Source organism: Eubalaena glacialis, chromosome 12 (genome assembly GCF_028564815.1).
Source record: "Eubalaena glacialis isolate mEubGla1 chromosome 12, mEubGla1.1.hap2.+ XY, whole genome shotgun sequence".
Lineage (NCBI taxonomy): Eukaryota > Metazoa > Chordata > Mammalia > Artiodactyla > Balaenidae > Eubalaena > Eubalaena glacialis.
The window spans coordinates 87,852,779-87,876,489 of record NC_083727.1 but is presented as its reverse complement, the minus strand read 5'-3'; the positions used below and the strand labels follow the sequence as shown (position 1 = coordinate 87,876,489).

At 38.2% G+C, this 23,711-nt stretch overlaps 1 protein-coding gene across 1 annotated transcript in view; it reads left to right on the top strand.

Moving 5' to 3' along the window:
- The window catches only part of EYS (eyes shut homolog), a 1,734,738-nt gene that overhangs the window by 1,575,908 nt on the left and 135,119 nt on the right, over positions 1-23,711 (top strand). Inside the window, exon 34 of the mRNA XM_061207220.1 lies at positions 20,033-20,205. Coding sequence (XP_061063203.1) covers positions 20,033-20,205 — 173 coding nt within the window. The remainder of the gene's footprint in view (positions 1-20,032; positions 20,206-23,711) is intronic.

Genomic DNA, 23,711 nt, shown 5'->3' with positions numbered 1-23,711 from the left:
TCTGACTAACCTATTTTATTATTAGCAAAATTATTCCATCAATGTGTACTTAGAATGTTATTTATTTGAGCTTATATTTTTCTCTGGGACTTAATACTTGAAAAGATACTTATGTCCATTCACAATAATTTGATTCATCATTCAAGTGATATTTGAGATCACCTAAAATTAAATCATTACATTAATTAGTAGTCTTAACTTGCTGGAAGTAGTGTGTGGTATAAATTTCTGGGTTGATTCATTCACACTTTTATAAAAACTATCAAGAATGTGAGAAACAATTGTTTAGAGGCACATTTTTTAAAGAATATTATCTCTGATAAAAAATAATTTCAAAATAATAAATCATTTTTCAGAAGAATTTATATGATTTAAGTAGGGAAAGCCCAAACTTCTAAGCAGAGACCATTACTAGGGAATTGTCCCTAATATTGAGCCCAGATGGCAACATGTCTCAAAAATGATGTAATTACCAAATAGCTCCAATTCCACTTCAGAAAAATCTCTTAAATTCAAACCTGTCCTCTTTGGTACAGTTCAAACTCTTATCAGAGTAACAATCTCATTAGTTAGTGTCCTTAATTCCAGGTTCTCCATCTCCCTCAAGGACAAAGGTGATGGTGCCACTCCCCTACTTTAACAGTCTACTGGATTCTTATTGTCTCTGGGAAATGAAAATACCTTGCTTGCCACATAGTCCTTCACGTCACAGCCTGCCTATCCTACAGACCCCGCTCCCACTTTTCACGGTCAAGGCCAGTGCCCTATTTGTCTTTTTACCTCACCATATGACCGAGTGCAGAAACACGGTAAGACCTTATATTCATTTCCTCTGAATGCTGCAACAAATCACGATGAACTTAGTGACATAAAACAACAGAAATTTATTTTCTCACAGTTCTGGAAGCTAGAAGTCCAAAATCAGGACCACTGGGCTGGAATCAAGGACAGCTCCTAGCCACACTCCCTCTGGAAGCTGTAGAAGAGAATCTGTGTCTGAAGTCTTCCAGCTGCCGACGTTCCTCGGCTGTGTGCATCGCCCCAGTCTCTACTGCCATGGTTACACGGCCTTCTCTCCTGTCTGAGGCAGTTCTCTCTCTCTGCCTCTCTTTTATAAGGATAATTGTAATGACATTTTTGGCCCACCCAGATAATCCAAGATATAATCTCCTTATCTCAAGATACTTAATTATATCTGCAAAGACACTTTTTTTACATTATGAAAAATAACCAAGCAATAGCAAATTTATTTGTAATTGTCAAATCAAAATGACCTTCAGCAGATGAATGGGTAAATAAACTGGTCCATCCAAACAATTAAATATTATTCACCGCTAAAAAGAAATGTGTTATCAAGCCATGAAAAGACATGGAGGAAACAAATGTGTATTACTACGTAAAAGAAGCAATTTGAGAGGGCTACATACTGTAAGATTCCAACCATATGACATGCTAATAACAGGAATTCAGGAAGAGAGATGAAGAGGTGGAACACAGAGGATTCTTAGGGCAGTGAAACTATTCTGTATAATACAGTAATGGTAAATATACGTTACTATACATTTGTCAAAACCCATAAAGTGTATAACACCAAGAGTGAACACTAATGTAAACTATGCACTTTAGGTAATAATGATGTGTCAGTGAAGGTTTATTAATTATAACAAATGTCCCACTCTGGTGTGGGATGTTGATCACAGGGGAGGCTGTGCAAGTGTAGGGGCAGGGGATATATGGGAATTCTTTGTACTGCCCCCTCGATTTTGCACTGAACCTAAAATTGCTTTAAAAAATAAAATATGAGAAAAATAACTAAGCAAACAGTTTTAGAACTTAATAATTACTTAGTACATAAGAATTATGTATACAAAATGATTTAAGATGCAGTATTTGATATTGAGAGGCCTGACCTATAGACAAATGATTCAACGCACTGTGATACATATAATGACAGAAGAACTGCTTAGAAGGTACAGTTGTAATAAAACCTTGGTACTCACAAGAAAGATCCAGAATAGACATATAAACTTGGCGTTCATAATCAAGTAGGAAATGGTTAGAGTTATGAAAATTATGAAAACAGTTTAACAGATTAGGGAAGACAGCTGTTCTAATCCAGTGTACATGATCTGTCAAGTATTTTACAGTGAAGCTGGACCAACAGACACACATCCCAGTAATGTGGTGAATACTAACATAGAAATATGCACCAAGTGCTTTGAGGTAAAAGAGAGAAACGATTACCCCAAGTTCATGGAAGTTTACAACAGAACGCCTTACACCGAGTACCAGTCCCAAGGGAGCAGAACATGGTACACCAGCTACCAATCCCACGGAGGACTCCACACACTTCTACCCGTGGCATCTTGTATTGGAGTTGCCAAGGACAACACAACAGTCCTTGTGTTGGATGGAATAGGGCTTTATTTGCTCTTTCCTTACTCTCCTCCGTAGAAGAGACAGAACAAAATCATTTCCCATGGTGCACATCCTCCTCTCATGGACCAAGTCCCTCTCCCCCGCCCCCAGCAGCTGATGCAGGGCAACTGGCCTACAAACCTCTCCTGTGCCTCTGCAGCAGGACCCAACTCCTCCCCACAGAATCTGAAATACATGCTTACGGGTCCTTGACACACACTTCAACAGAACAAAAGAGCAGTCATTAAGCATGAAACAGAGAAAAATATTTTCCCAGGAGGTGATGCGCCCAGCACAGGCTGTGTGAGCTCTTTACCTCTAGGAAAGGAGGTGTTCCAGGCCCAGGGCCCATTTTTATGCAGCCCCGTGGGAGCTGAAAGACCGCATTGAAGAGACAGCCTTTCCAAACAGAAGGCCTGTCAAGCTTATGGAACAGCTTCCTCTGGGGGGAAAAGCTGATCTCATCCTTGAAGCCTAAATCAGAATTACTCATGTCAAGAAGAGGAGGGTTTAGGGGAAGGGGAAACTAAGCAGAGGGAAGAGCTCAGTAGAAAAGGTGCGGAGGCGGGGGCGAGGAGGCGGGTGGTGGGATGAACTGGGAGATTGGGATTGACATATATTCACTAATATGTATAAAATAGATAACTAATAAGAACCTGCTGTATAAAAAAAATAAATTAAATTAATTTTTTTTTTAAAAAGGTGCAGGGGTGGGGGTGGGTCCAAGGAACTGCCCAGGTTGAATCTGTCACTGATGGTAAATTAAGGGTCTGGTTCAGGGTAGCAGAGTTGGAGGTTGAGAAGTGCGTAGGGCAAGCAGACAGACTAGATTTTACCTTGTAGGTGATGGGTTGGTTGATAGATGCATCTTACTGAAAGATGCCAGGGAGACTGAGAGCAGAATAGGATTAAAATCAGAATAGATAAATCCCAACATTATTGTTAAGGTCATTCAGACAGTATGGAGATTCATAGAATGATTAGGACAGGTTAACCAACTATGTCCTAAAGTTATTGTTTTTATTCATAGGGGCTTTCATTTCTGGTTCCAACTCTGATGCTAACAAGCTGCGAAGACTTCATAGTTCTCAGTTCCTTCATCTCTAAGATAAAACACGTATTAAATGAATTTTTATGTCTCCAAAATCCAAACTACTGATTCAATGATTATGCCTCCATTTTCTCTTATATCGTTCAATAATGAATATGATAATACAACTCATATTATAATAGCTTGGTACAATTTTAATTGATTTGATTAACAACTGAAGCAAAATGAAATCATTGACATTGTGGGAAAAGATGTTATCTAAATTTTAAATAGGATATATCTTCAAATATTTATGCTCAACACCCCTGTTCTTTTTTCAAAAACCAACAAAAATAGTTTTTATTTTCCTTTTAGTTAGTTAAGGTCCTCTCAGTTTGGACTGCATAATAGTCTGGATATATTCTTATTATACCCAAGAATCAGCATAAATAAAAATGTATTAACATTTCCTTAAAACAAGGTAGTGCGTTTACATATTTCAAGCTTATGTTAATATCTAATTTGTTCTTATACCTGCAGTTGCTGTCTCACTCATAGGCCCTTGTTTCATCAATTTGTTGCTGGGTCAACTGTTTGTATTTTATTGCAATAAATGAGCCAGTGTCCTGACCTACCTGCCCCCCAATGTCTGAATTTGAAGGAAAATAAAACAATTAAGTGCTTAATTATATTCCATTACCAAAAGTAAGAAAACAACCTTTTGTGCCAAATATAAAAGTTACCTCACTTTTTGCACTCAGATTTAATTTTCCCAAGCACACTTTCCTTCCATGGTAATATTCAACATTTTGAAACTCTCACTCTTGCACTTTTGAAAAATGTCAACCCTCAATTTTACAACATTTTGAGGGCACTTTCAACCTTTCATTATTTATACTCATCTCCCAAAAATGTGTGATAGGCACAGTTAAGGTAGCAGTCAGAATGAAAAGTCAGTATATAGATTGAAGTGTTATAAGCCACCAATAAAGATAATGGACTTAAAAAAAATCATAGCAGAAACTAACCTCTTTAACACCTCATCATCTTCTTATCACCTTATTATCAAATTCCTAAGGAGTTTATCATTTTCATAATGTACTATGTTGCAGTTTCCATGACAGTACTTATTTCTGGAATCTTCTAAATATTTAACACATTAGCCTAAAGTAATACCATTTTTTTTCAGTGCAACCATATATATGTATTTTTTCTCTTTTTGCTTTGTCTATACAGACTATGGCATTTCTAATTGTGACTTGATTTCATATTATCTAACATACAAACTGGAGAATAAGTCTTGTTTTGTAGACAAGATATCTTAAAATACAAACTTAAAATACGTCAAGTTTTAATCCTGTAAAATGTACTCAAAAGAAAATTCAATGCGCTTTGAAATCAAACAGGCATAAGATGATCCCTGTATGACCCATGCCAGTAGATAAAGAGCTCTTTTCTTTTATTCAATAAAAAATGTATAGATTATTTAGTCCCTTAAATCAAAGCATGACAAGAAACATGGAGCATCTTTTCCTTTTTTACCTAGAAACTAGGAATCTAGGATGCCAACTTTTAAGTTTCTTTCTAGGTCTTGAAACCATGCCATATAAAAGATGTTTTGTTTGAAGACAGCTCACTTTGAAAAGACTGTCAGTCATCATTTGTTGATGGACAAATATTTGATATAACTATAGACCATTCACATTGGAAGAAGACCATTCCACCCAAAGTGTACAACCATAACCAATGCTTCCATTTTTAAAAAGTTGGAGAGACTCATTCAAAATACTCTCTTTTTACTCCCAAAGTGGGTTAGGTTTGTACAGTAGAAATATTGTGAAAATGTGGAAACCAGGTCACCAGAGATGTGTATCATAATCATCTAGTAACTTGTTAATACACATGCCCAGTTCCCACACCCACAAGTTCTGCTTTCAAAGGTTTCATGGTGGAGTCTATGGATCTTTATTTTTGACAAGCTCCCGTAGCAAAACTAATTTTAAAAACTGCTAATCTAAACTAAGATATAGTCACATCTGATGTGTCTTTCTACTCTCAAGGCTACTCTGTGCCTGGCACATGTCAAGACTTCATAAATATTTCTTGAATGTCTGAATGGATAAGTGAATGGCATCAATGTGTCAATGAAATAGGAATGACTTCTGGTCATAGATATCACTGAGAAGGTGACATTGAAGTAGTCCTTAAAGTATGAGATGAACGTTTAGTTCTCCACCCAAAAAGAATGAAGCACGGAGCGTAGATTATCATGGAGCAGCTATAGGAAAATGGGCAGATATTTTTGGATTGGAGAACATCCAGCCTTTCAACCCACGCCACAAAAGTATCAGCCTACTCAGCCAGCAATTGAGGTCGACCCTAGTGATACTGAATTATGCTAAGGCTTTCAGTGCCTCATGGTATATGTGCATCACCACTGTATAACAAAAAAGCTTAATTGCCATTTATAAAACATATATTTGTGATTAAGATATTGGAGGATATTAGATTTCCATTTTGACACTACGCTTAAATTGGTGTTAATTTAGCCATGTAATTTAGCATGAGACACACATAGAAAGAACAGGCAAATACAAATTTAGTAAAAATAAAAGTGGTCCACATAACCAATAGAGCATTTCCTCATAGGACCGATGCTAAGGACTTTAAGATATGTCATTTTCATAACAGCTGACAAAGTAATTTAAATTAATATGCATTCTCCACTATCAAAAGTCCTATTTTTTTTTAAATGTCCTCATAGAAGAAAGACTCCTTCTCTCTGGGAATTTATGTGGTATAGGTTGATCTTTTGCTATGTTAATAAAGTGAATTTGATCATTTAAATGTAAAAATGTACCCAAAGTATTCTTTGATTACTAAGATTTCAAAAATCAGAATTTGATGGACTATCTGAAAATAAATTGACATGAAAGTAGCCTTATATTCTTAATAATGCAGAAGTGGTTTATATTTTTGTTCACCAAGAACCAAACCAGGTCAAAACATTTTAAAATCTATATTTAAAGATAAGTTGTATACAGTAGAGCACATGCATCTCAAGTGTGCCCTCAATGAATTTTCACATATGTATACACACAAGTATTCACAACCCAGATCAACTCAGATCTTTTCATTTACTTGACACAAGTTTTACATATCTCTCCTAAGCAATAGAAACACTTAGGAGATTGTTTCAGGTATGTGTTCTTAATGCATAGAATTTTATTTTTAAATTCCTCAACACAATTCATTGGGTAATCATTAAATGTCAGCCATTGTTCTAAGCTCTGCGAACACAACTTCGTAGTGTAGTAAGGATTCTGCTCTCCTGGAGCTTACATTCTAGGCAGTAGACAGTAAATAATCAACTAAATTAATAAGAAAATAAATAGGAATATTTCAAAAGTGATCAGCTGTATTAAACATATTAAGAGTAATGTAATAAACAGAAATGAGCAGTGTGGGGGCAACGTTAGATTAAAGACTCCTCTCAGAGCATAACATTCCAGCTGAAATTTGATGATGAGAAGGCCCATGTAAAGCTATACAAAGGAGGAAGAGAGTTCCAGGCAGAGCACGAAGAGCCTAAATGGAGAGCAAACACAGAATGTTTGCAAAGTCAGGACCACAGTTTGGGTTCCCCCCAAAACAGAGGTTGTATCACAGGCTTAGGTACAAGCAACTTATCAGAAGTGATGGCAAGGAGCCAGCGAAAGACTGGGGGCCAGGAGACAGAGCAGGGCAAGGTCAAGGGAAGGGGAAGTTATTGCATCGCTGCTCTGGGTGACAGGGGCTCAATTCTGCTGGAGCCTCCTGAGAAGCCCACCACAGAAGCTCTCCAAGAAGTGGGCAACTAAAGGGTGAAAGGAAGAAGCATTTTTCCACTCCTTCCAACCACCACTGGTTGAAGATTGTCTCAGGGACGTTAATGCTGCTCTTTCAGGCTGTGTCTGCCCAGGGGAAGAAGGAGCCTGTGTGAACTTCTGAGCCCAAGGCAAAAATGATTGGCACCCTGTGGTGAGAAATTGGCAGAGTGCGGTGAGCCTGGGCTCCCAGGGAGCTGCCCAGGGAGCTGCTCCAGTCGGTGGAGCCGAGGGGACTTGACATGGCACCTCCAGGGTGGCTAAAGGAGGAAGACAATGAATCAGAGGGAAGAGGGGCCAGATCATGTCCAGTCCTGTGGGCTCTGGTTAAAAAAAAAAAAAAGGTTGAATTTTATTCCACATATAACAGGAAGCCATTGCTTTAAAAGCTGGGGAGGGTGGTGACTGATTACTAGCTGAAGGAATCCATTGAAGAAAGAAAGATGAATACTATGTTATGATGTGTAGCAGGAATTTTTTACAGAGTATCACCTTGCTCAACTGAGGGGGAAAAACATCACACTAATTATGTTTAAGTTAAACGTTGGGTATATTTTGATATAAAATCAGAGACATCCTTGTAGGATCTAGCCTCTGCTTGGTTCTTCAAGCCCCCTCCCCTATTCTGAACACTAGGCAAAATGGCTGCTTTTGAGTCCTGGGATATGTCAGGCTGTTGCTCATATCTTGGCCTACATATATGTTGTTCACTGTTTGAAACACACCCCACTCTTCACCTAGGCCAATTACTTATTTTTTGTATTTCCGTTTAATTATTAATTTTATTGAAAATTCCCTTCTGATCACTCATCTAAAAAAAGCCTCCTGCTGTCCTCTCCTGAAGCATCTGTGATCATCTTTCTTAGCACTTAATATAATTTGTAATTTTATAATTAATTTCTTAATTCCTGTCTCCCCATTCAGATTGTATATTCAATACAAAATGGGGCAAGATCTATTTTATTCACCGCAGTGCCTAGCAGTGTCTGGCATAGAGAGGTCATATTTGTTGAGTGAGTGAATAAATGAATGATTCAAAATGAAAGCAAACTAGCTCTGGCTGAGATGCAGCAGGCTGGGTAAAAGGCCTGTCCTTTTGCCCTTCAAGGAGGCTTATGGACTGTCTTCAAGGAACTTCAGTGCAAAACCAAACACAATGTGACAGCCTTGCTTTTGGCAGATGGGATATCTCTGAAAAATATTTGTATGAAGCTATTTATTGGGGACTTGAGTGACACCTTTTGTAAAAAAACAAAGCATCCCTTAAATAGTCCTGTTTTATATATTACAATACACCTTCATACCTAGAGGTTTCATGAAGGAATTGGGATAGTCACTAACAATACTTTTTGAGAACAAATGACTCCTGAACAATTTATAGATTAGCCAGTTCTTTTCACTTTTTTAAAAAACAGATAACTTGATTTTAGATATCAGAGGTTGAAAGTAGCTGCAGGATTTTTAGATTGAAAGTTCTAATGTGTCTCTTCTTTCTAGTGTGAAAGGCTAATCAGTTTCAGGAACATGCTGACATAGGATTAAGATAAATTGTGCCTTGTCTTTTAAAATCCTGTAGAATAATCAACCTCTCTAAGTCCCAAGGAGAACAATAGATTTCTACATGTGATTAAACTAGCAAACAAGTCTTTGTCTTTGACCTGCTTTTTTGGCTTCTATTTTACTTTGATTAGACTTAAAACAACTAAGATAAATGAAGATTTTCTAACCCATTTTACACTTTCCTGTAAATAAAACCTATGCCAAAAATATAACTCTATTAATGAGTAATAGAAATAACTTCGTGCTGAAGACTAATACTTTGCATATATGTGCCATGGAGGGGCAGAGGGAGGAATTAACTTTAAATGAAATGAATTCGGAATTGAATTCAAGATTTATACATTCTGAGAAAAAGGTATTAAAATATGTGTCGGGCTTCCCTGGTGGCGCAGTGGTTGAGAATCTGCCTGCCAATGCAGGGGACACGGGTTCGAGCCCTGGTCTGGGAAGATCCCACATGCCGTGGAGCAACTAGGCCCGTGAGCCACAATTACTGAGCCTGCGCGTCTGGAGCCTGTGCTCCGCAACAAGAGAGGCCGCGATAGTGAGAGGCCCGCGCACCGCGATGAAGAGTGGCCCCCACTTGCCACAACTAGAGAAAGCCCTCGCACAGAAACGAAGACCCAACACAGCCATAAATAAATAAATAAATATTAAAAATATATATATATGTGTCTATTCAAATCTATTTTAAGTTGCATAGAAAAATGTCATTCAGTTTGAACTGATTGGAGAATTTGCACCAACTAAATAACTCATATATGTTAGTCACCAGGAAATCTAACTTTTTTACCAGGAAATATTTCAAACAAATGAAACAAAACTTCCAATAAATTGTACTAAAAAAATAAAAAGAAAAGTAGCCTCTAGCTTTCAGAGATCTGCTCCGTGCCATAACCTGTCTTGTCTCAGAAGAAGGTTTTCTGAACCCAATAGGTAATCTCTTTCCAAACCAGTTCTATTTATGTGCTATAGTGAGCCTAGCGGTTTTGGATTTGTCGAGTGAAGCAATTTAGGAATTGCTTCCTGCAGACGGAGATGCATTTTATGGTGAATCATTGGAGTTTTAAAAATAATAAACTCCTGGGAAAGGGGCTTAAAATGATCCCCCCAAATAGCAAAATGTTATGGAGTCAGTCTGATGGAATAATTGAGGGGGAGAAACTAATTGAAACTACTGAAACAGCAGGAAAGTTGACTGTTCTGTTTTTTTATCCATTTAATGTAAAAGAAAATTGCTACATCTAATAGAGTGTCCAAAAAAAGTGTTAACCAGGCATCAATACGTTTTAAAACTACCCTTTATCGTCCGTAAGGTCACTGAACTTAGAAGCTCACCTATAGCTGAAGCGCCTTTTGATGAAGGCTGGCCATTGTACAGGGTTTTCAAAGAAATAGTCCATTTTAACATAGTGTCAACCAGTTCCAAGAAGAGATTTAGTCTTTTCCAGGACAAAGAACTTGAAAACTTAAACTTTTAATTGAAAAAGCCTGAAGCCACTTTCAACCTCTTGTATTTAAAACTCAAATTATCCCTTTCAGGATTAAAGGAAAAAAGAAAAAGGAAAAGAAGCACACTTATATCAAAGGTAGCAAAGCAGTGATTTATTATCAGTAGTTCTTTCTTCAGGAAAGCTGTTTTCAGTTCTCTGACCTTTGTGTCTCAGTTTTATCAACGTAATACAAAATAATAGTCTATAATCATGCCCTGAATATAAATAAATTTGAACCCTAATAGAATGAGTTTCCAGATAGTACTGCAGTTAAAATAAAACCACAGCCTTTCTACTTCAGACTTAGTTTAAGGTGGGAACCCTTTATATTTAATCGTACATTCAGTATAACAATAAGCTAAGGGGAAACATTATGACCCCAAACAAAAGACAACCGTGCCCATACTTTGCTAGGGCCAGTCTCTGTTTACTCCTGCTGTCCTCTTAGTACTCCTCCCAGATGGTTCATTTGATAATGAATTATCATCATCATCACCATTGTCTGTAGAACAGTTGTGTGAAAAGGAGCTGCAATGCTTTCTATCTGGTCAGCTCTCTCCTACCAGCATAGCTTTCACCTTCACAACTATCCCCAATAAGCTCACCAAATTGCTCTTGGGAACAACAGCTGTTTCATGTATGTTAAATGTATCTATCCAAGAAAAAAGTATGTGTTCATTTAAGCTTAAAAAGAACTTTCCCATACTGTGTTCCCACACACAAAGGTATCTTTTCATGCAGTGACAACGGAAGTAAAATGGACAAATACTTTAATGCAACCTTTCTCATTTCACTGACACAGTAAGTAGCTGATCCAGCACTTTAAATTATTTAGCTGTTTGAGTCAAAGTTTATTTTCCTTCAGCTGCCTCTCCCTCAACACCAACTAGCATTGTAATCCATAGGTTCTCTTAATTTTAATCAAAATCAAATTATTTTTACATTCATACAGTTTATTTTGACACTACATCACATATTCACTAGTATATCCATGGATGCTTCAAATAATATACATGTAAAAATGAGCTCATTATATATTCCCTCTATATTCCAAATCTGTATACTTCAATTCCAAGAATGGCATCAAAATCTATGCCATTGCCCAAACCAGAAACCAATCATCAGGTTAGCTAAATATTTTTCCTCTAAGCATGTATCAAACCATTTCTCTCCATGCCCACTTCCATTGGGTTTATCTACACTTCTGCTTGGATTTCTTTAATAACCTACACAACTGGCTAATCTGTGTATAACTTGAGGTCTGGCAGGAGACAGAAACCACATAGTAACTTAGGAAAGTTGAATATGAAGAATTATTAACAAATAACAGAGTATTAACTCCTAAAAGGTAAACAATGCATTAAAGAGTTTATGTATAGTGGATGTAGGGAGCACTCCCTTCTTCCAGGTCTGAGGAAGAATACTCAGGGAAGGAACAAATTTGGAGCACACACATACACACATACACACACACACACACACAAACACACACTGGTGGGTATTTAGACCACCTTACAGAGAGTGTGGCCACTGGATATCGAAAAGTTCACGAAGGTGCCACAGGCCTGAAATGGGAGAGGAAGCTACCCACTGGGTGCTAAAGAGGCTCCCAGGAAACCAGGCAGGGGCACTGCTGACTCATCCTCTGGGATGTGAGGACCTCCCCAAGAAGCCACCCACAGGGCTGCTGCTGAGTCACTAGGGTGCTGCTCACAATACCAAAGGGCCAGCAGAACTCACTGGAAAACCATACTTGGAAACACTGCTGAAACTTGTTGGGAGTGAGCACTGCTGGGTGCCCCCAGCAGCAGTAAGAAGAAGAAAGCACATCAGAACTAGGAAAGAAACCCCCCTTCCCTCAGTGTCCCCCCAGTACATTTTCCACAGTGTAGCCCTGAAACCTAGCAGGATTGTGGGCCTTCCCAGGGACAGACCTCCATGTCCCCCACCTCTTGTTTGTAGAAAAGCTTTAGCCTCCGAGGCCTTCCCCGAGTTCCAAAGAGCAAATTTAATCAGAGAATTGAGAAAATGCAGAAACAAAGGAAAATTTTCAAACAAGACAAATTAATAATAGTTTCGTCATAAAACAAAATCCAGAACCTTTAGTTCCTCCTCAAGGACTATAGATAATATCCTGAGCCATGTCCTTGAGCTGTTTTGCAGATACTAAAACCCCCGCCACGTGGAAAAAGTTAACTGCCTGCTGACCACCAGCACGTAGACCCCAGACTGGTTGGAACCAGAAGGCTGATGATTGAGATTCCCGACACATCATCCTGTTCCCTCACCACCAACCAATCAGAAGGATGTATGTGAATGGATCATACACCCCGCAATCCTCTCCCTCACCTGGCCTTTAAAAACCCTCCCCGGAAAGCCATCAGGGAGTTTGGGTCTTTTGAGCATGAGCTGCCCGTTCTCCTTGCTTGGCGCCAGGCTGGGTGCCCTGCAACAAATGCTGCACTTTCCTTCATGCAACCCGGTGTCAGTAGATGGGCTTTTGCGTGTGGGACAGTAACAGCCCTAGAATAAAAATTCTAAAACATAGTATGATTACTTCCCTGCCCAAAATCCTTCAACTGGGTAAAAGGAGAGAAGGGTGGAGAAGTAAGTGCAGGAGATGATGTGGAAAGTCAAGCACTGATGTTGATGACTGAAATTTTAACTATTGAGTCAGAAACGAAGTCATCTCATGTGAGTATGGGTCACAGGGCTTAGAGACTGGGAAAGATCTGAACAACCGTTTTGTGGAAGGAGGAAAGGAGTCAGATGAACAGAGAACGTGATCTGGACTAACGTAAACGTGCAGGCTATGCTACAGCGAGGGAGCTGCACAAGACAAAGACTTGAACTGGGCTTGGGACTGAGGAAACGACCTCTTGTACAGAGTCAGTACTGAGTGGCAAACTTGATATTGTTCCTCATAACTGTGTGCCCACTTTTTATATGACCTTCAGAATTATAAGCTAAATATACCATGTGGTTCAAGGGATAGACACTAAACATCTTGCCAGTCAATAATATCTGGTCTGTATCGTTCAGGACTCTGACTCTGCATAAGGAGATCTGGGACAGTTCCAGACGTCACCTTCTTGTTCTAGTGGCAGAGATGCAAACTGTAGTATAAGAGCAAGCCTGCATAAGTATAAGAGTATAAAAGGCAAGAACTCCTCTAAATTTCTTGCTTTTTTCCCCAACCCAAAATTAGAACATAAAGATTTGAGGAAAAAGAGGACCTGAAATAAGTGACAAATTGCAAAAAAAAAAAAAAAAATACATTTCTTGTTGCAGATTCAACAATGTAGCAAAGTCCATAAAAATGTTTCAGTGTTCATAAATGTGTGTCTTTTAGAGTTGTTATTTACTATTCCTTATGTTTGTGAGGAATAAATTCTCCCCCACAGCAATTTTGTAAATAGTCCTTAATATTAGAAAAGAACAACCATCAACATTGCAGGCCATGTTTCCACCTTCCGACAACAGTTGAACTCACTATGCAAATAGCTGAGTAGAAACTGTATGTGTGTGAACATGACTGAGGTCAGGGGAGCACGTGAAACAACAAGTTGTTGGCTTAAACATTTTAAGAGAATTTTTTGTTTCTTTTTAGTAGGAGTTAAAATAGCATTTTAAAAGCTTATACCAACTCTCCTAGCCTTAAATAGCCTCCAAATAGGCACATTATCTTTACAGGAAATTATCTGAGAACTCCAGAGCTTCATAAGCATCACAATTTACTGATAACATTATATTAAATCCTGCCCAAAATGCCCTTATGGTGCACGGGACTGGAAACTGGCTAATTTTGCAATGAACACAGAGTAAGAAAACTAGTCTGAAATCATTTCTTGGACACAAAGTCTAATCTCAAGACCCTAAGATACTTTTTTTAATTGGGGGATGTATGAAATGATGCATTCTAATGCACAATTTTATTTTCTCACCCGTCAATATCCTTCTTTCCCAGCCCATTTCTCTTTATTGTATTTTTCCCTACTTCTTTGCATACTTTTTTTTATATTTGGTAACAGCTTTATTAAGATATAATTCACATATAATTTGCCCATTTAAAGTGGACAATTCAATAGTATTTAGTATGTTCAGAGTTGTATAACTATCACCACAATCAATTTCAGAACATGAAAATCACCCCACAAAGAAAACCTGTACTGTTAAGCTATTACCTCCTAATCCCTCCGCCTCCAACCCAGCCCTAGACAATTGCTAATCTATTGTTTCTATAGATTCCCCTATTCTGCAAATTTCATATAAATTGTTTTCTGTCAGTTGATGGGCATTTGGGTTGTTTTTGTTTTTTGGTTATCATGAGTATGCGATGAACATTCATTATGAGTTTTTGTGTGGACATATGCTTTCATTTTTATTGGCTTTTTGCCTAGGAGTCAAATTGTTGGGTCAAATCAGACCACTTCTCTTTGTATCAGATTCCATTCTATAGCTCTTATGCCATCATTAACTGATTCAGGCTCAATTAATTGTATGTTTCACCTATGCCCTCTTTTTTCCCTAAAATATAATGAATAGCTGATCAGTGTCACATACTGTGCTAGGCACATTTTCACACATATCTCATTTAATTTATTTAGCTTATGGCCACTTTTACTATGTTAGCTCTCTTTTTGGGGTTTGATATTGTCTGAGGCTCCTCCCTTGGAAACAAGGCTTTAACTCCATTTCATAAGGACAAGTGGGTACAAAGCAAAAGAAATGGAAAAGATGTCTCTTGCTGGGAAGGAATTTCTGATCATTTTTCTTTATCAATGAAGACCTTTTGCAAAATGAACCATGGTTTTAAGAGAGAGAAGGAGGGAAAGAGAGAGAAAAAGAGAGAGATTATAACATAAATTCAAATTTTCTTCCCAAAATACCCAGGAGATAGAATTGGTAGCTCCTAGAACAGGAAGAAACAAAAATATTTTATATCTTTTGTGAATTATTCCTGTTTTATGTATGTTTTATATTTTCTTCACGTGTGAGTCCGTGACTTTTATTATTGCTCTTATCATTTTCCATCTTCTTTGTTTCTGCCTTTAGTAAATTCTTTCCATATAAAGTAAAAAGCTCCTGAAACAGAAGGACATTTTCTCCGGCCTATCTGTTTATGGGTAGATTATACAGATGATGTCTCTCCTAGTTCACTTTCCAGACCACCTTAAGATAATTTTCATCTTGATTTTTTTCTATTATTTTCAGGTTTGGCTACTTTTAAAAAGCAAAAGTTAAAAATGAAAGATGGCCAGTATAATGGCATGCCTTGTTGCAAGAAATAGCATCCTTTTAGGTAGCTTTGTTTTAGAGACAGACAAAACAATTATGTGTGGTGCTGGGACAGCAAGTCCCCACACACAGCTGAAAACTTCTTTGAAAGGAGTTCAAAAATGTGAAGGAATTCTGGGGGGTGGGGGTATTGCTCTGTGGTTGTAGTTTGGGAAATTCATGAAAGCAGAATGGCAGTCCCTCTTGAACCACAGCTACTCAGGATCTCTTTTGCATTCTTCCCTAAGCCTGTGCCATGTGCTATAAATAGAAGAGCCTATGAAGAGAGATGGGCTCTTTTTGCCAACAGTCGTTTTATTTTTTAGAAGTGTCTAGAGACATTATTCATAAGGATTCATTCCTGCACACTTTCCTGCTGAGAATCTCCCTCTCTTGACACTGTGGGTGTCAGCTTTGAAATCCACTAATGATCTGTGAGATACAGAGAGTGCAGAAAGAGTTATTTATTTTTTAAGTTAATACATGAGGAGTCCTTTTAGTTCTAGAAGGTTTTCAGGCATCTGGCTGTGCTATGTAAACAGGGAGCATCCTTTTCAAGCCAGCGTCTTTGATTTTGTTAGTCAGCTAAATTTTCTAAAGATAATTTTTAATAACCATAGAAACTTAATGACAATCATTTGATATGCTGACTGTATTGTGACTTGTAATCAAATACATTGTAGCAGTTATAGTGCAAAATATACAGATGTTTGCATACACTTAGATGGGTGGTATTTTTTAAGGTTTAAAATGAGTGAATTTTCTTCTGCTTCATGTTGTTGTCAAGTGTAAAATATACGTGCAATAGACCCTATATGGCACTAGTAAAATGAAAACCCTCTAATCTTTGTACTTTGATGGGTAAATATCATGTTTTCAGATGTATGTTAGTCAAAAGTCAAAATGTTGCCCCAAAAAAGAAAGAAAATTATAATGCCCTGGCATCCTGCTAAGAACACAATAGTAACTGGTGCCCATCAAGCTTTTACTCTGGAGAGAAAATTAGTCTCAGGAGAGCTGGTTTCAGCTCAAATAGGCTATGCAAGAGGATCACCTGATAACATTTTCTAACTGCAGAATCTCGACCTCACCCCAGATCTCCTAAATCAGAATCTCAGAGAGCAAGGGGAGCTCAGGAATGTACATCTTAAGATCTCCACGGGAGATTCACTGGTAACATTATGTAGTTCAGGCCAGCTTTTAGAAGCCACCGACATCTGAATCCATGCATTACAGAACTAAGACCTTAAAATCTTTGCTACTGCCTAAATTCTCTTGTCACGTACACATGCTATGTCTTACAGAGACTAGTTCATGCACTTATGTTGTCTCCCCAACAAGAGCAGAATCAACACTTATTTATCCCATGGCACATGGCTCTGTCAGTGACAGAAGATACTGGTTGACAGCAGTTGGCAATAAATACGGTATTCTGGAGTACAGGTAAAAGCTTCCCCAACATCTAAGTTCTCTCCCAAAGCTACTTTCCATTCAGAAAAATGTCCTGACCTCCTTAGAGGAAGATTTGCAAAACATTTTTCTAGATGGTTTGCATATTCCATATGGATAATTCTCCCATAACTAATTAAAGAGTGCCCAATAAATCCACAGCAACGTTACAACATCTGGAGTAAACTGGGTGAGGGAGGGTGACATTGTTTTAATCATTATCCAAAAATCAACTGTTACATAGGGTCCTTCAACCTCAGGGCACTCACTTTCCTGGTCGACACTGCCATTTGCTTCAGGGTGTAGAGAGGCATTGAAGTGAGTTACATGACAGCAAAAAGAGCTGACTTGCTAGCTTCTGAAGAAGTTGGGATTTAGTAATGAGATCTTCGGCAAGATCTAAATAGGAGTAACTTTTAGATTCTGGTGTGACACAGCTGGTAGCAAAGATCTATTTTATTAAAACTATTGGTGAAGTATATGGCTCTCCAGGAAATCTTTTGGGATTTGAAGGTACAATTTGAAGTGAAGTGTATACAGGTACCATCATCTGGCAAAATCTCAATTCGTTAAAGCTGACTGTTTCTAATAATGTACTAATGAAATACCAAGATGGGCCAGAGGGCTTTGGACCCTTGCCCTTGGTTAGCCAGAGGAGGCATTTTCCCCTTTCATAGAGTGTTTTCTAGAGAATTTTTAGTTCACTCTCTGCTCTAGCTGTCTACTGATGTACAATACACACAACTGTCATCTTCCCATGAATTTATACAAGCAAATTCTCCCAACAGCTGATGAAAACAAAAAGGAAATGAGGCTTGATTTATCAATGGAACATGATTAAAATTAGTGTTTTCCTTGGTTTAACATAAAAGCATCTTAGGTTAAGTCTATATGATTGATTATATTAAATCAATCAATATTTAGATTTGTTTGACTTTCATATATGTGGTGTTCTTCTTTACTATAGAAAGATAAATTTGATCTAGAATGCAGCTTTCAAGAGTGTTATACTCCTACACTTTGTCCTAGAAAACATATGCTTAATGCTGAGTTTTTAACTCCAAGTTAGGTGGGTGGGGGCAAAGTTACATTAGATTTATCCATAGCCCCAAACAACATTAAGCTCCTAATTAACCTTTAAGTCACACCAGAAGGCATCTCTGTACCTGCCAGGTGGTCTGGCTATTCTCTCACCACTATTTTCAGGCAAGAAGGCACAATGTTGGCTCAAGAGTCCTCAAAACTTTGTTTTGTTGCCCCAAAACAGAAGAGTTTGTCTAGGGTGGTGACACTGAATTTTAATTTTTTTCCCAACTCTAGAAACCTATGAGATTTTCTACTATTTGTAAACTGCTAAGCAAGTTGCCGTGAAAGTTATAAAATGAGTAAATTACTGATCACTTACAGGATCACCTTATGTGTTGGCAAAATCTGAAGGTCTCAAAGCCTCACCCCACCAAAGCCAGCTTTACCAGCTACCTGATATATACCTTCTCCATAGTGCTTCACCCCATTAACGTTGATAAATAATATAAAGTATAGACATTTTTGGAAAGGGAAACCTCACCAGATTTCCAAGTCGAGTATTCATTAGTATGAAAGAATATGATACTTTCCTGTGAGCAAATTTATTTTGGACTAAGGGGATTAAAAGATGTAAGGAAGCTATCAAGAGACCAGAAAGATGAGAAGGACAAGAGAAAAATTCCATAGTGTGGGTAAAATCTACAACTAGATTGGGAGGAGGCTGAGTCATGAAGACAAAATATGTTAGCTTCCTAATTTTCAGGGTGGTCCTGGCACCTACCCTTAAGAGTTAACAGTCATGTTTAGAAGATAAGATGAAAGCAGGAAAGATAAAAACCTAGATCCATATATGGCAAGGTACGTGGTGGACCGAGGTAACAAGGAGAAAGGGAAAAAAATGGAAGGAAAGGACATCAATATTAAATGGACTTCATTTTACTGCAAGTGACAAAACCGCAACTCAAATTGGCTTAAAAACTAAAAGGGGGTTAAGATACCTAGCTTATAGAACTGTTGTGTAATGGTTGGATCTAATACCCAAATACTATCATCAATAATGTATCTGTCTCCCCCAGTCTCTAATATTTTTGTTGCTACATATTAGTTATTTATTCTCAGCCCTCTGGATAGGCAGATGCCACCAGCACTTTGGCCCTGGGGTCCATCCTGCACTAATCACTGTGATTGACACCAAGAGGTGGTCTGCCCCTCCCAATCAGGGGGCTGAGATTCTTGAGGGCTGGGGGTCTGGAAGGGAAAACTAAAACTACTGTTACTTTAAAAGGGGAATAGATGCAGGGAAGGCAGAAACCACAGATTTAAGTCACTCTCCCCTCTGGAGAGTGTTTCCCTGGCAGGTGAGAGGAGTATTTTTCCTGAGCTCTTCTTTCACAGGTGACTCTGGGCCTGGGGCCACCAAGCCAAAGTCTAAGCTGGAGAGCTGTGTAGTCATTACAGCTCCCCACTGTGCTTTTCCTTCCTAATTACCAGAAGGGTGGCTCTTGGAGGACTTGTCCTCTGTGCAGAAGGTTAGCCCCAGCTTGAAATTCTCCTCTGAGCTTGGAGCCTAAGATGGATTTTTCTAGTAGACATTTAAAACACTTTATTGAGGCAACACCACACCTATTTAATGAAACCCTGAAAAGGCACCTTAGGTGAAATAAAAGATGAGTTAAATCACAAATAAAAATAGAATGCATAGCTTTGGACAATCTAAAAAGCCATTAATCTGCTTTCAATGTAAAGTACACAGCTACAAATACTTATAAGTTTAAAAACACAGAAAGAGAAAGAGAGAAGAAGAAACTCCACTTATTAGACAAGACACAATTGTTAATTTTATTTGTGTGTGTGTGTGTAAAAGATCATTTTTTGTTTTCTGATTGGTTTTATAATTGCTTTTCCCTTCTCAGTGATAGTGAAACTTGGTTTTGTGACTGTCCAAGGCTGTACTCGGGCAAGCAGTGCCAGTTTGCAACTTGTGAAAGCAACCCATGTAGAAATGGTGCCACTTGTGTTCCTAAATCCGGGACAGACATTGTCTGCCTCTGTCCGTATGGAAGGTCTGGTCTCCTCTGCACTGAAGGTAAGAGCTTTTCATTATTGGGCATGAACACAGGTAGAAGGGGGTGAAGAGGAGAGAAAGTCAGTCAGAGAAATCAAGGACAGTACCTGACTGAACAAATCCATCAAATCCTTTCCTTGGTTCTTTTCAAGTCAGTCAAGACAAGACCCATTAATGAGATGGATCACTGAGCAGGTATTTCTCATACCCACTGAGTAATTATAAAGGAGGTAATAAGTTTTCCCTGAGGTTAGACTACGGAAAATCTCTGTATTATAAAATCTCCAGGGCATTCTAATGCTCAAAGAGTAGCAAGGAAAATCAGGAAAATACATAAAATCAAATCATTTTACATCATTTTGGCAAACTGAGGATATAATATTAACAAATCTATGTATTGTAGACAAGTTTTTTTTATTTAAAGATAACAAAACCCATGACATGGTTATTATATCCCAAGAAACTAAATCAGAAATACAAGCCATGTTCCTCGCTTTAGGAAAATCCAGTATGTAGAAACCCTATATTACAAAAATGTACGAGAAGCTATAATATAAAATAAGAAGCAAATTGCCTAAGAATATAATATTTGCTTTGATATACAGAAATGAATTCTGTAAATATTTTCAGAAATAATTAAAAGTATTTGGTATTAATATTGAATCAACTCAGGACTGGACTCATTTCATCTTCATTTTCACCATAAAAATTTAAAAAAAAGTTTACCCCTTTGACACTAGTGGTATTTGTTACCAAATTTTAGACTAAGGCTCCCAAAGTGAACACAGACCCTACATCCTGGGAAACACACACAATGACACTAACACATCCAGACTGTGCTGACTCATCAAAAAGCTGGGGCCCTACACCTGATGCTACAGGCGTGAAAATTGAAACTAGAATAAAGAAGAATCCGTGACCAAAAAGTATTGACAGTTTTGATACGTGCGTCTTTAAAGGGAAGAGAACAGACTTGATGGATAGCTGAGAAAAGGGCCCCGTCGTGCGCGTGGCAGGACCACGTTAGATGCTAGCTTTATCTTTGCAATGAGCATCGTAGACGGACGGAACAGAAGTCTTGCCCTTCCCTATAAAAACCTCATGCTTCTTAGACATAATCATTCCATTTAGATAAAAGCTATTGGAAAATGTAATTGATGGCAATAAATTTGATTACTAAAGGATAAATCATCAATTTCGCTTCCTGCTTGAAAATGACTGACCATATGAAATAAGAAATGAAGATTTATAAGAATATCTTCATGTATTTACAAAAAAGTCTTGTCTATTCCCCTCTCTTAGTCTCATTAGGGTTCCAAAGATGCAAAGATTTGTGAATCATTGAGACAGAAAAGATCACACCAAGTTTATTAGGCTCTTTGCCTCAGTGTCAGTAAGAAGAAATTCCTGCATGCTCCCATCCAGAGGAATGTCTCAAAATAATTAGCCTATCCGTTAATGTTTCCACAAATGTGCCAGATCCATTTGAGAATCCTGCCCTTATAGAGCTTACCTTCTGGCTGAGAAGATAGAAAGAAAATAGAAATGGCTCGAGACACAATATAAATGTTATGAAGAGAATTATGAAGGAAACGAGGATGAAGAGAGTGGCTGGGGAAGGGTTGCCAATCTCACCACAAGAATGACTCTAGGAGAGGGGAGGTCAGTGCTGAGGCCTAAAGAATAAGGAGGAAAACCAAGTATCCAGGCAGAAGGTTCAGAAAATGGAAAAGCCTAAAGAGAGAGCCTGAGCCTTTTGAAGAATGAGAAGCGCTTCCACAGCTGGGGCACAAGGAGCAAGGCTTGGACTCTGTTTCTAGAGTACTTAGGAAGCCATGGTGGGCGGGTTTCAAACAGGCACATGGTTTATATGTATTTGCTTAAACCATTTTGATTTTAGAGATTGATTTTAAAAGGCTTCTGTCTCTGATCCTGACAAAAGATAATTTTGCCTAAGACAAGGGTGATGGCAGTAGAGAATGAAATAAGTGAACTTGAGGTCAGTTCTGGGGATAGAACTGGAAAGTTACTGGAAAAGTAAGTGTGAGAAGGGCTGAGTCAAGAACAATGGCTGGATTTCTGTTTGTTCGTTCGTTTGAACTGCAAGTAGATGGTGGCACCCAAATCATTGCTTGGACCATTCAGGTACCAACCTGACCTCCAGGGGTTTGTCCAGAACATGCTGAATATACGTTCATTCATTAGAGAAAAGCGTAGAGCAAACCAGTTGAGCATGGTTGTTGCCCAGTTACAACGACACATGAGAACAGGCACAGAAAAAACTGAGACTCCCTTTCTTATCTTGGCCTTTTTGTTAATACCAGAGGATTAAAAACTCAGCTTGTTTTATCAACAATTGTGTTTGCTACATATCACTTTCTTTCAAATTATAGCCATGTCTGCCATGCTAATATATTCTTTGGGGGATAATAGAAAATATAACTATGACATTTCCTACCTTGTTGATGTTTCACTGGGGAATTCGTTCCCAGTCGATCACAGCAGTGCTGATAGAGATGAACACTGGAAATGGAAAGTTCCAGCTGCCTTCTTCTTATAGTGCTTGACTCTCCTCAGCTGCACTTCCTGTGGCCTGTTCCTACCAGGAAAAACCTCTTCATGTTTTCTTAACCACACGTCTTTCTAAAGACAAAGGGGAGATGCTTTCTCTTGTCTCTTGCCCTCTTGTGTCCCCTCTATAAATATTTCTTAATTTACCTTCTCCTCCCAACCTAGATCACTCATTGGACACAGGCTTTGAAGAAAGCAGCACCATCCTGATTGCAAGCCCAGGCCCTGCAATCAGTGTGCTGGGTTCAAATCCCCATTCTCTGCTGACTAGACAGCAGAGTGATCTCAGGCAAGTCACTGGGTCTCTCAGAACTTCAACTTCAATGAGTACAATAATGGAACCTACCTTAGAGATTCAGTGAGAATTAAGTGAGATCATTCATGTAGAGTGCCTAACACGTTACTGATCATATAGAAAATGCTTTTGGAATAAAATAATGCCATTTGCAGCAACATGGATGGACCTAGAGATTATCATACTAAGTGAAGTAAGTCAGACAGAGAAAGACAAATACCATATGACATCACTTATATGTGGAATCTTAAATATGACACAAACGAACTTATCTACAAAACAGAAACAGACTCACAGACATAGAGAACAGACTTGTGGTTGCCTGGGGGTGGGGGGGAGGGAAGGACTGGGCATTTAGGGTTAGCAGATGCAAACTATTATATAGAGGATGGATAGACAACAGGGTCCTACTGTAGAGCACAGGGCACTATATCCAATACCCTATGATAAACCATAATGGAAAAGAATATAAAAAAGAATGTATGTATGTATGTATATATATATATATATATATATATATATATATATATATATATATATATAACTGAATCACTTTGCTGTAGAGCAGAAATGAACACAACATTGTACATCAGCTATACTTAAATTTTAAAAACGCTTTGGTTTTTTAAGGGTGTCAAGCCAAGATTCTCACATGCACAGT